The 13,814-nt window shown below is 47.6% G+C and overlaps 1 protein-coding gene across 6 annotated transcripts in view; it reads left to right on the top strand.

Moving 5' to 3' along the window:
* Positions 1-13,814, top strand: part of LOC106585358 (transient receptor potential cation channel subfamily M member 3) — a 165,784-nt gene that overhangs the window by 95,687 nt on the left and 56,283 nt on the right. For all 6 annotated transcript variants that reach the window (XM_014171467.2, XM_014171465.2, XM_045706852.1 and 3 more), the window contains exons 7-8: positions 7,733-7,907; positions 8,127-8,250. In XM_014171467.2, coding sequence (XP_014026942.1) covers positions 7,733-7,907; positions 8,127-8,250 — 299 coding nt within the window. The remainder of the gene's footprint in view (positions 1-7,732; positions 7,908-8,126; positions 8,251-13,814) is intronic.

The following is a 13,814-nucleotide window of genomic DNA, read 5'->3' as shown; positions in this document are numbered from 1 at the left end:
AGTCCTTAGCACGGGTACTTCCTGTTTACGTTTCTGCCTTTAGGCAGGGAGGAGAAAATGGAGTCGTAAGGGAGGGTGGGTGGGGGAGGGCCTTGTAGGCATCCCGGAAGTTGGAGTAGCAGTGGTCGAGTGTTTTAGCAGTGTGACTGCTGCAGTCAGTATGTGGATAGAACTTCGATAACGTTTTCCTCAAATTTGCTTTGTTAAAATCCCAAGTTTGCATAAAAGTCCAGTGAAGTTCTTTGAGGGCCGTCATGGTATCGGCTTGGGGGGGGGAATATACACGGCTGTGACTATAACCGAAGAAAATTCTCTTGGGAGGTAATACAGTCGACATTTGATTGTGAGGTATTCTAGGTCGGGTGAACTTGCCCTCAGCTCGTCAACTTTTTTATCCAGAGACGGAACTTTAGCGAGTAATATACTCGGAAGCGGTGGGCGGTGTGCGGGTCTCCTGATTCGGACTAGAAGTCCACTCCAAGTACCTCTTCTCCACCGGCGATGTTTTGGGTTAGCCTCTGGAATCAGTTCAATTGCCCAGGGGAGTACGAACAAAGGATCCAATTCGGGAAAGTCGTATTCCTGGTTGTAACTAGTCAAAAGATCACATTTGGGATCTGTTTGGTATCTGGCTAATGATTAGCCCAATAGGGTAAATGTAGATAAGCAACTCCATGCTTCAGCCTATTTATTTGCACTTTGCTGTATCAGTTGGGCTACAGGTGACAATGTTTATTGCTAATAGCATATCTGATAATATGGACCATGCATAGACTATGGACCTTGCACAGTCCTTCTACATAAGAAGTCTAGGAGGGACCCCCCATTCAGCCCCCTCCGCGACCTTTTCCCCCCACTGCTACACATTTTTCCAGAGGAAACACTGCACAGGACTGATGAGTTATTAGAAGGGAGGGACAGTAGAGGAAGTGATGATTGGAGTGGTTAGAACAGTGGACTCAAACTCAGTTACTGGATGGACTGGATATTCAACCCAACACTAACACAACCCATATAACTAATCAACCAATCATGATCTTTAATAGACACCTTCCTTGATTAGTTTCATGTGGTATGCTAGTGCTGGGCTGGAACAAAATCATGCATACTGGCCTGGCAGGAAATTGAGTTTGAGAGCACAGGGTTAGGGAGAGGTGAGTGAAAGACCGCCTGTCACCTGTCATGGTGGAATTGCAGTGCTTGTTAAAGCGGCAGCGGAGGTGTAGGGATGAGTAGAGAGAGAGAGAGAGAGAGAGAGAGAGAGAGAAAGTCAGGGAGAGAGAGAGAAAGTCAGGGAGAGAAAGTCAGAGAGAGAGAGAGAGAGAGAGAGAGAGAGAGAGAGAGAGAGAGAGAGAGAGAGAGAGAGAGAGAGAGAGAGAGAGAGAGAGATCAGTACTGTCAGCTCTGAGACAGCCAGGTAAATCAGTAGGGAAGCTGCTGTGACCATGTATTGGGGAGTAGTGATCTACATGTAGTTCAACTAGTAATTCAACTACATTTTGCTTTATCTTGGTGGTAGTTGAAATAAATTCTAATCTAGGAAGTATTTTTAGAACTGAATTACTTTTTTAATATGTACAGTAGTGGTGTGGTTAACTATTATAACTTTTTTGCTGAAATAAAACATGGGTGAAGTAGGCAATAATTGGCATCAGACCTGCCTAATTATTACTTGAAACATAGTTTTTGTGTTTAATAGACTAAATACATTTTGCAGTTTGTAGTCTATGACATTTCAGATTTACATATGATAATCTTTCACAAAGTAGTTTTTAGTTAAGTACAGTAAACTATATTTTTCTTAAGGGTAGCTTTAGTGAAGAAATTGGTAGCTTGTAAACTATATTTTCAGAGTGGCTTCCCCAATATTTGTAATGGGTGTCATTTTCCAGTAGACAATGTCCCACAATCTGGTGTTCTAGCGGTTAGTGCCACCACCTCCACGAACAGCCATACCTGTGTCGGCATGGGTTCAAATTTGTTCTGTAGCCCTTTGACACTCTCACCCATCTTATCCCTATTTCTCTGAAAAGAAAGTGTCCCCCAGCCCAACTAATTATCTTATCTCGAATGCAACGCCTACACAACGCAAAAATAGAAACAAATGGATTATATTCAGAAGAGAACAGAAGAACAAGGAAAGTCAAAGTGTGACAGAGACATAACTAATCGAAATGGAGCGGTGGCGTTGTAGAATCGGCCCTTTACATCTGCCTCTGACCTTCTCTTCTCTACCTTTCATGTCTTAATACTTTCACAGCTCCAATTTGCCAGTCCACTCTGGGGAAATAGGTGCTAGCGAGTGCAGTGTGGATGACGAGGGAAGGCCTAGATGTGTGAAAACGACCCACATAGAGAAACCTCCTCCAGCCATGCTAATGTTTCTCTGGGTGAGTCAACGGCTCCATAATGAGGTCCGTTTAATCATGTTACATGTGTCCCCCTCACAACCCTCCCTCCCTCTCTCCCGGACTAAAGATAGATATTGGGGGCTGGTGAGGTTCGCACTTTTCCTCTCCTCCTCCCCTCTTCCGGGCTGTCTCTCTCTTTCTCTTTCACACTCTCTCTCTCTCTCTCTCTCTCTCTCTCTCTCTCTCTCTCTCTCTCTCTCTCTCTCTCTCTCTCTCTCTCTCTCTCAAGAGCTGTGAGCAGGGGCCATAGACGTCAGAGAGAGGGAAGACAGTAGATACATAGAGGTGGGTGTGTGGAGAGTGTTCAAAGAGAGGAAGAGATCGATCTGCTCCAGTTACGAGCTACTCTGACCTATCACTAGCAAAGCCTCCACTAATCTGATACGGAAAACCCCAAAGGATTTCTCTTATATAAACCGGATGGTAGTGAACATGTGATTTATTATCCATTATTGATGGGGTACTGGCATCTGTACTGGAATCTATTCAATGTCCTGTTCTAAATGCCCTGGTGTTATTTCATCAACATGACTGTGAGCTGTTGTGGAAACGTTATCAGAGGGGGTAGTGAAATACAGTTTGTGCTGACAATGACTCGTCTTGCAAAGCACAACGTTCCAATCCATAGACTCGAGAGTAATCTCGTCCAAAAAATGGATTCCATCTCCCCATACAGCTATGGCAGATTAGTTATTTTTTTAACTTATTTATAATTTGGTCCATTTTGTAATGCTATTTTCAAATCTTTTCAACCCTACACAGCAAAGAGCACAAAGCTAACTTTTCATCTGTTTCCAATGTGACGTGATTTAAGAATGAATGCTCATTCTGAGGTCCCCAGTCTACCTGAGAGACCATAGATATTCATATAATAACAATATAACATGGTCATTTAGCAGACCGCTTTTATCTAAAGCAACTTGCAGAACTGTCAGCATTGACAGTTACACAAATCTTGCTCTAACCCTCAGACATATGAACTGGCTTTAGGACCACACGTACTGTAAGTGCAGTCTACTCCTGCTCTTTGATTGTGTTGTGTAATGTGGCGTATGCAGGTACCACACTCTAGTGATGGGTGGATTGACTCATATCCCGCAGTCCCCGCGGCTATATCCGCAGTTAGGTTAGGTTAGGGTCACAAAATATTGTGTGGATGGCGGGTGGGTGTGTTGAATAAAGAGAAAACAATACCTTAAAAAATCCATAAATGTAGAATTCTTGTGCAATTTATATCTATAGGCTACATAGGTTCTTCTTTCATTATTTTAGGTTACTTGGCATTGGTGCGTAAGCCTAAGATTCAGGGCCTAACTCTACGTGTGCCAAATAGCCTACACACCAATCACCAAATGCTTTTGGGATCAGGCAGAAAAAGTTATCGATGATCCACTGAGGCAGAAAGGACAATGTCGGTGTTTAATTCAAAAAGAGAAAAGCTGTGAAATGGAGAGTTGAAAATAAAGAGAAGGGAGGGCCAGAAAAGTCATGTTTGGTGAAGTGGTAAAAGAGGATGATAGCAGTGTTGTGTAATGTGTGATGATTGTGAGGCGCTATACAAATTTGACATGACCGTCTCAAGACGGGAACTTCAAATAGGCCTATGGCACGTTAAGGGAAACTGTAGCCTATTGGTCAGATGGGTTATAACCTCTCACATAGCCTTGAAGTTGCAATATTTAACTTTTTGGGCTACTGACAAAATTCACATAGAAATGGGAGTTATAGATCTGTCATTCTCATTGAAAGCAAGTTTAAGATGTGGTAGATCTGTTCTGTGTGACTATTTCTGTGCTTCCCATTTATTCGTTTCGCTTTTGCATCTTTTACTTTTGGTTTTGTACACCAGCTTCAAACAGCTGAACACCCAATATTTTGGGTTATTGAAAATATATTTCACAGCGGTTCAGAAAGTACAATGATTCTCTACATAAATAGAAATTATGCAAACTATAAGAATGTTAGCAACTAGGAAATGGCGTAGCAATTTCTGCATATTGCACCTTTAATATTAACTCCTGCAGAATTGAGCATTTCTTGCTGGTAAATGATACAACAAATTGTTGGCTACAGTACATTTTGACTCGGGAATAGAAGTGGAGAAATATGAGTTATTTCTTTCAGCATCTTGAGGGAATGCGAATGCGCATTTAGATACCATATGTAGAGGTGCTATATTTATCAGTATCATAAAAGCTGATATTATTTCAACCATATAAGTTATGCATCCAAGCCGAACTGAAATCTTATCTGAAACATGTTGGGTCATTTTCTCACTGCTTTCTATTTCCTTACAACTGGTCAAACTGATGTCATTTTGACATTTTGCACAGAAAATCTTTCCTGTTTTCTTTAGAGTTATTGCATTTTCTCCCCGGTCCCTAACATCTTTTCGCCACAAAAGAAGTAGAGATGACAGAAAACTTTCCCGATGTCAACTAGATTGAAGCATTCAATTTTATAACTTGCACTTAATGTGGGAAAAACGAAATATGTTGTTCTCAAATTCTCGCTAAAGTTTTTTTTTAAATCAGATGGACTACATATGTATTAATTGAATGGTTGTCCCATCGATCGGGTTCCCGCCTAGAAATATCTGGGCTTTTGGATTGACAAAGATTTAGCATAAAACAAAAACATACTGATGAGCTAGTTAAAAAGCTATAGTAAGATTTAAAATGTGCTTCTTTTTTTAGAAATAGATCTTGCTTCTCCCTAAACAGCAGGAAGCAGATTGTACAGTCAACTTTTCTGCCAGTACTTGACTATGGTGAAACAATTTACCAGAATGCAGCAGCCACTGCTCTTAAACCTTTGGATGCTGTCTACCATAGCGTCCTTCGCTTGATCACGTGACAGTTTTAATACTCATCACTGCATCCTGTATCAAAAGATTGGCTTGTCCTCATCGAATTCCCATAGATCACTTCACTATTCCCTTTTTGTTTACAAAGCTCTACTATACAAGCTTCTGACTTAACTTCGTTGTTGAAGTATAAAAACATGAGTTACCAAACCCGTTCACAGAGTTGGTTAACTCTTGAGGTTCCTTGGGTCTCTACCGAATTAGGTAAATCTGCTTTTAGTTTTAATGTGCCTCACTGCTGGGACAATTTATAGAACTCTTTACAATTAGATGTTCTGGTGTCGCTCGGGCAGTTTAGAGTGTTGATTGAGGACCTAGTAGCAGAGGAATGTAACTGTTTTTGTTAACTGTTGTTTTCTATTGATTGCTGTTTTATTTTACATTCTGTTATAAGGGCACAAGGTGAGACCCAGATGCAGACACAGGAGGCAGATGGTTAGAGTCCAAGATGTTTATTAACAATCCAAAAGGGGAAGGCAAGAGAATGGTCGTGGACAGGCAAAATGTCAAAACCAGTTCAGAGTTCCAGAGGTACAGAATGGCAGGCAGGCTCGAGGTCAAGGCAGGCAGAATGGCCAGGCAGGCGGGAATGGAGTCCAGAAAAACAGGCAAAGGTCAAAACCGGGAGGACTAATAACAGAGAATAGAAAAGCAGGCGCACGGGGAAAAACACACTTGCTGACTTGAACATACAAGACAAACTGGCACAGAGAGACAGGAAACACAGGGATAAATACACCAGGGAAAATAAGCGACACCTGGAGGGGGTGGAGACAATCACAAGGACAGGTGAAACAGATCAGGGCATGAAACTATTGGTTGTTGTATTGCTGTGATCAGGGCGCGGCCTTGGGAATGAGACCCTGGTCTAATTGGGTTTTCCCTAAATAAATAAATCATGAATTAATGATATTGTTTTATGACATCATTCTGGTGAGGAAGGGTTTATTTAGTCTTCTAGGGCCACATATAATAACAGAAGAGAAGCTGCGTGTATCTAATTATAGACAAGTTGACTTACAAATACCCTACCAAAAGGTCGGAAATTATAAGCAGAAGCATTTCTACATCTCTTGACTGTAGCACATCTTCTATATTAGTGGGTTAGGGTCGTGTGCTGGCCTCAGAGTTTCACTTTATCAAGTATAGTAGGGTGGTTGCGGATGGGTTATTAGCAATTGCAGTCGGGTGCGGGTGAACAAACAGCTGACCCACACTCACCACTACCATGCGCTCTCTTTCTCTCTGTCTAGCCAATTAGCAACGACACAGCTGTGCTTTCCCTTCCTCATCTGCACGTTGGCGTCTTTCAATTGGAGCGTAATCCCTTCAGGTTCTGGAGATGACCACCAAAGCTCAGCAGTCATTATTGTGACACGTGCAGAGGTGAAGACAAACAGAAGAAGTCAAGTAAATGAAAAGAGAAGACTATCGCTCCTCTGTTTTTATTCTCCTTTGTCTGACAGTGTGCTGGTGTTCTGGGCTTTGAAGTAGACGAGGCCCTAAAATAGGTCCTTCTTTATGTAACTGTGCCTGTAGCAAGCGAGACACAATGATGGCACGTGTGTGAGCGGGCCCTGAGTCGTTAGCCCACCTATCCCCAGTGAAATTATGCAGACTAGGATGGGAGGGAGGATCCGGAAGGACATCGCTTCTAAATTTGAGTCAAAACACTGATGGGTGTCAGCCAAATGAGAGATAGAGAGGGAGGGAGAGAGAGAGTGACAGAGAGAGGGAGAGAGAGTGACAGAGAGAGAGAGAGGGGGAGAGAGAAGGAGAGGGTGACAGAGAGAGAGAGTAAGAGTGGGTGGGAGTGGGAGAGAGAGAGAGTGACGGAGAGTGGGTCGGAGCGAGAGAAAGAGAGTGGGAGACAGAGAGAGACAGAAAGAGAGAAGCAGTGACAAAGGAACTGGGCGTACTTGTGGGGGTTTGGTACTGTAGGGCTGCATCCTTTCTCTTTCCAGGTCCATTATCCCAGGCAGGCCTGTGTGTGAGCACCAGAACCCACCTGTTAATTACCTTTAATGACTGTTAATAGCTTCTGACTAGCCAGCATGAGGCTGTCCCTCTGTGCAGCAGGAGGGTGCTCGCTCCAGGGCTTCTATGCGGCTCAGTGCGGATCTGTGCTTTCGTTAACTTCTCAGAAAAACCCAGCGAAATAGGAAACTCTCAGAATCAAGACACACAAGTGTGCTGCCGACTGCCGACTATTTTTAACACGTGTCCCAGATTTGTCTGTTGGTAGCAGTTCTATTTTAATTGAGAGGTGAGATGTAGGGGCACTTGTTGAATCGGGGAACAGCACGCAACATGGCCCCCGTTGAAATGTTGTCAGTCACACCGCTCTCTCTCCCCCCCTTCCTCCCCTTTCTCTCTCTCTCTCTCTCTCTCTCTCTCTCTCTCTTGCTCTCTCTACCCCCCTGTCCTCCGCCCTTCCTCTCCCCTCTCTCTGTAGGTATTGGTCAGGGAGTGCCGGTGGTGGCTCTGATAGTGGAGGGGGGTCCTAATGTGATATCCATCGTGTTGGAGTACCTGAGGGACACTCCGCCTGTCCCCGTGGTGGTGTGTGACGGGAGCGGGCGTGCCTCAGACATCCTGGCATTTGGACACAAGTACTCCGAGGAGGGAGGGTACGTGTCACATATCAGATACACAGGTTTGCTACAGTATTGCCGGAATGCAGAAACCGTTCCAGAAATCTGTATAGTAAGATGTATTTTTAGTGTTTCCCAAATACAGTCCTAATGCTTATGCTAAATGTTAATACTTCAACTTTAAAATCTGAATTTAAGTTTTGGCTCCAGGTCTCTTTTACACTTATCCTTCTCTCTATCTCTCCGTCTCATCAGGATCATCAATGAGACTCTGAGGGACCAGTTGCTGGTGACCATCCAGAAGACATTCACATACAGCCGGACCCAAGCCCAACACCTCTTCATCATCCTCATGGAATGCATGAAGAAGAAGGAGTTGGTGAGTGTTCACGCTTGCTCACGGGTCACCATGGAAACATATACCCACCCTGCACCTGTGCAAAGTCTCAAGCACCAGTGTGATAGAGATTATTAAGGAGAAAAAAACTGAGATTTAGAAGTATTAGAAGTAAGCAGGGGGAAAACCCCTTTAGCTCCTACCCCTATACCCTACCCCCCCTACACCCTACCCCCTATACCCTACCCCCTACACTGTCCAGAAACAACCCCTACCCCCTACACTGTCCAGAAACAACCCCCTACCCCTACACTGTCCAGAAACAACCCCCTACACTGCCCAGAAACAACCCCCTACATTGTCCAGAAACAACCCCACCCCTACACTGTCCAGAAACAACCCCTACACTGTCCAGAAACAACCCCTACCCCTACACTGTCCAGAAACAACCCCCTACACTGTCCAGAAACAACCCCTACCCCTACACTGTCCAGAAACAACCCCTACACTGTCCAGAAACAACCCCTACACTGTCCAGAAACAACCCCCTACACTGTCCAGAAACAACCCCCTACACTGTCCAGAAACAACCCCCTACACTGTCCAGAAACAACCCCTACACTGTCCAGAAACAACCCCTACCCCTACACTGTCCAGAAACAACCCCCTACACTGTCCAGAAACAACCCCCTACCCCTACACTGTCCAGAAACAACCCCCTACCCCTACACTGTCCAGAAACAACCCCTACACTGTCCAGAAACAACCCCCTACACTGTCCAGAAACAACCCCCTACCCCTACACTGTCCAGAAACAACCCCCCTACCCCTACACTGTCCAGAAACAACCCCTACCCCCTACACTGTCCAGAAACAACCCCCTACACTGTCCAGAAACAACCCCCCTACCCCTACACTGTCCAGAAACAACCCCCCTACCCCTACACTGTCCAGAAACAACCCATACCCCTACACTGCCCAGAAACAACCCCCTACACTGTCCAGAAACAACCCCCCCTACCCCTACACTGTCCAGAAACAACCCCCTACACTGTCCAGAAACAACCCCTACACTGTCCAGAAACAACCCCTACCCCCTACATTGTCCAGAAACAACCCCTACACTGTCCAGAAACAACCCCTCTACCCCTACACTGTCCAGAAACAACCCCTACCCCTACACTGTCCAGAAACAACCCCCTACACTGCCCAGAAACAACCCCCTACACTGTCCAGAAACAACCCCTACACTGTCCAGAAACAACCCCCTACCCTGTCCAGAAACAACCCCTACCCCCTACACTGTCCAGAAACAACCCCCTACACTGTCCAGAAACAACCCCTACCCCTACACTGTCCAGAAACAACCCCCTTCCCCCTACACTGTCCATAAATAACCCCCTATCCTCTACACTGTCCAGAAACAACCCCTTCCCCTACACTGTCCAGAAACAACCCCTATCCCCTACACTGTCCATAAACAACCCCCTACCCCCTACACTGTCCAGAAACAACCCCCTACCCCTACACTGTCCATAAACAACCCCTATCCCCTACACTGTCCAGAAACAACCCCCCTACCCCTACACTGTCCAGAAACAATCCCCCTACCCCCTACACTGTCCATAAACAACCCCCTATCCCCTACACTGTCCAGAAACAACCCCTTCCCCTACACTGTCCAGAAACAACCCCCCTACCCCCTACACTGTCCATAAACAACCCCCTATCCCCTATACTGTCCATAAACAACCCCCTACCCCTACACTGTCCATAAACAACCCCCTTCCCCTACACTGTCCATAAACAACCCCTATCCCCTACACTGTCCAGAAACAACCCCTTTAGCCCCTACACCCTACCCCTACACTGTCCAGAAACAACCCCTTTAGCCCCTACACCTTACCCCTTACACTGTCCAGAAACAACCCCTTTAGCCCCTACACCCTACCCCCTACACTGTCCAGAAACAACCCCTTTAGCCCATACCCCCTACACCCTACCCCTACACTGCCCAGAAACAACCCCTTTAGCCCCTACACCCTACCCCCTACCCCTTACACTGTCCAGAAACAACCCCTTTAGCCCCTACCCCCTACACCCTACCCCCTACACTGTCCAGAAACAACATGCCTACCTTCTACAGACACAACTCTTTTAGCCCCCACCCCTACACTGTCCAGAAACAACCCCTTTAGCCCATACCCCCTACCCCCTATACTGTCCAGAAACAACCCCTTTAGCCCCTACCCTGTACCCCCTTCCCCCTACACTGTACAGAAACAACCCCTTTAGCCCCTACCTCCTACCCCTTACACTGTCCAGAAACAACGTCTTTAGCCCCTACCCCCTACCCCCTACTCTGTCCAGAAACAACCCCTTTAGCCCCTACCCCTACCCCCTACATTGTCCAGAAACTACCCCTTTAGCCCCTACCCCTTCCCCCTACACTGTCCAGAAACAACCCCTTTAGCCCCTACCCTCTACACCCTACACTGTCCAGAAACAACCCCCTACACTGTCCAGATCAACCCCCTACACTGTCCAGAAACAACCCCCCTACCCCTACACTGTCCAGAAACAACCCCCTACACTGTCCAGAAACAACCCCCTACACTGTCCAGAAACAACCCCTACCCCCTACACTGTCCAGAAACAACCCCCTACACTGTCCACAAACAACCCCCTACCCCTACACTGTCCAGAAACAACCCCCTACACTGCCCAGAAACAACCCCCTACACTGTCCAGAAACAACCCCCTACACTGCCCAGAAACAACCCCCTACACTGTCCAGAAACAACCCCCTTCCCCCTACACTGTCCATAAATAACCCCTATCCTCTACACTGTCCAGAAACACCCCCCTTCCCCCTACACTGTCCAGAAACAACGCCTATCCCCGACACTGTCCATAAACAACCCCCTACCCCTACACTGTCCAGAAACAACCCCCCTACCCCTACACTGTCCATAAACAACCCCTATCCCCTACACTGTCCAGAAACAACCCCCCTACCCCTATACTGTCCAGAAACAACCCCCTACCCCTACACTGTCCATAAACAACCCCTATCCCCTACAATGTCCAGAAACAACCCCTTCCCCTACACTGTCCAGAAACAACCCCCTACCCCCTACACTGTCCATAAACAACCCCCTATCCCCTATACTGTCCATAAACAACCCCTACCCCTACACTGTCCATAAACAACCCCTATCCCCTACACTGTCCAGAAACAACCCCCCTACCCCCTACACTGTCCATAAACAACCCCCTACCCCCTACACTGTCCATAAACAACCCCCTATCCCCTACACTGTCCAGAAACAACCCCTTTAGCCCCTACACCCTACCCCTACACTGTCCAGAAACAACCCCTTTAGCCCCTACACCCTACCCCTTACACTGTCCAGAAACAACCCCTTTAGCCCCTACACCCTACCCCCTACACTGTCCAGAAACAACCCCTTTAGCCCATACCCCTACACCCTACCCCCTACACTGCCCAGAAACAACCCCTTTAGCCCCTACACCCTACCCCCTACCCTTACACTGTCCAGAAACAACCCCTTTAGCCCCTACCCCCTACACCCTACCCCCTACACTGTCCAGAAACAACATGCCTACCTTCTACAGACACAACTCTTTTAGCCCCCACCCCCTACACTGTCCAGAAACAACCCCTTTAGCCCATACCCCCTACCCTCTATACTGTCCAGAAACAACCCCTTTAGCCCCTACCCTGTACCCCCTTCCCCCTACACTGTCCAGAAACAACCCCTTTAGCCCCTACCTCCTACCCCCTACACTGTCCAGAAACAACCCCTTTAGCCCCTACCCCCTACTCTGTCCAGAAACAACCCCTTTAGCCCCTACCCCCTACCCCCTACATTGTCCAGAAACTACCCCTTTAGCCCCTACCCCCTTCCCCCTACACTGTCCAGAAACAACCCCTTTAGCCCCTACCCTCTACACCCTACACTGTCCAGAAACAACCCCTTTAGCCCCTACCCCTACCCCCTACTCTGTCCAGAAACAACCCCTTTAGCCCCCTACACTGTCCAGAAACAACCCCTTTAGCCCCTACCCCCTACCTCCTACCCCCTACACTGTCCAGAAACAACCCCTTTAGCCCCTACCCCCTACCCCCTACACTGTCCAGAAACAACCCCTTTACCCCCTACCCCCTACCCCTTACACTGTCCAGAAACAACCCCTTTAGCCCCTACCCTTACCCCCTTCCCCCTACACTGTCCAGAAACAACCCCTTTAGCCCCTACACCCTACCCCCTACCCCCTACACTGTCCAGAAACACCCCCCTACACTGTCCAGAAACAACCCCTTCCCCCTACACTGTCCATAAACAACCCCCTATCCCCTACACTGTCCAGAAACAACCCCCTTCCCCCTACACTGTCCATAAACAACCCCCTATCCCCTACACTGTCCAGAAACAACCCCTTCCCCTACACTGTCCATAAACAACCCCTATCCCTACACTGTCCAGAAACAACCCCCTACCCCCTACACTGTCCAGAAACAACCCCCTACCCCTACACTGTCCAGAAACAACCCCTTCCCCTACACTGTCCAGAAACAACCCCCTACCCCTACACTGTCCATAAACAACCCCTTATCCCCTACACTGTCCAGAAACAACCCCTTCCCCTACACTGTCCAGAAACAACCCCCTACCCCTACACTGTCCATAATCAACCCCTATCCCCTACACTGTCCAGAAACATTCCCTTTAGCCCCTACACCCTACCCCTTACACTGTCCAGAAACAACCCCTTTAGCCCCTACACGCTACCCCCTACACTGTCCAGAAACAACCCCTTTAGCCCCTACACCCTACCCCTACACTGTCCAGAAACAACCCCTTTAGCCCCTACACCCTACCCCCTACACTGTCCAGAAACAACCCCTTTAGCCCCTACACCCTTCCCCTACACTGCCCAGAAACAACCCCTTTAGCCCCTACACCCTACCCCCTACCCCTTACACTGTCCAGAAACAACCCCTTTAGCCCCTACCCCCTACCCCCTACCCCCTACACTGTCCAGAAACAACATGCCTACCTTCTACAGAAACAACTCTTTTAGCCCCCACCCCCTACACTGTCCATTAACAACCCCTTTAGCCCATACCCCCTACACTGTCCAGAAACAACCCCTTTAGCCCCTACCCCTTCCCCCTACACTGTCCAAAAACAACCCCTTTAGCACATACCCCCTAGCCCCTACACTGTCCAGAAACAACCCCTTTACCCCCTACCCTGTACCCCCTTCCCCCTACACTGTCCAGAAATAACCCCTTTAGCCCCTACCTCCTACCCCCTACACTGTCCAGAAACAACCTCTTTAGCCGCTACCCCCTACCCCCTACCCCCTACTCTGTCCAGAAACAACCCCTTTAGCCCCTACCCCCTTCCCCCTACACTGTCCAGAAACAACCCCTTTAGCCCCTACCCTCTACACCCTACACTGTCCAGAAACAACCCCTTTAGCCCCTACCCCCTACTCTGTCCAGAAACAACCCCTTTAGCCCCTACCCTTACACTGTCCAGAAACAACCCCTTTAGCCCCTACCCCTTCCCCCT

This window comes from Salmo salar, chromosome ssa24 (genome assembly GCF_905237065.1).
Source record: "Salmo salar chromosome ssa24, Ssal_v3.1, whole genome shotgun sequence".
NCBI classification, from domain to species: domain Eukaryota; kingdom Metazoa; phylum Chordata; class Actinopteri; order Salmoniformes; family Salmonidae; genus Salmo; species Salmo salar.
Note: the sequence above shows the minus strand (reverse complement) of the source record. Positions and strands in the feature narration are given on the sequence as shown.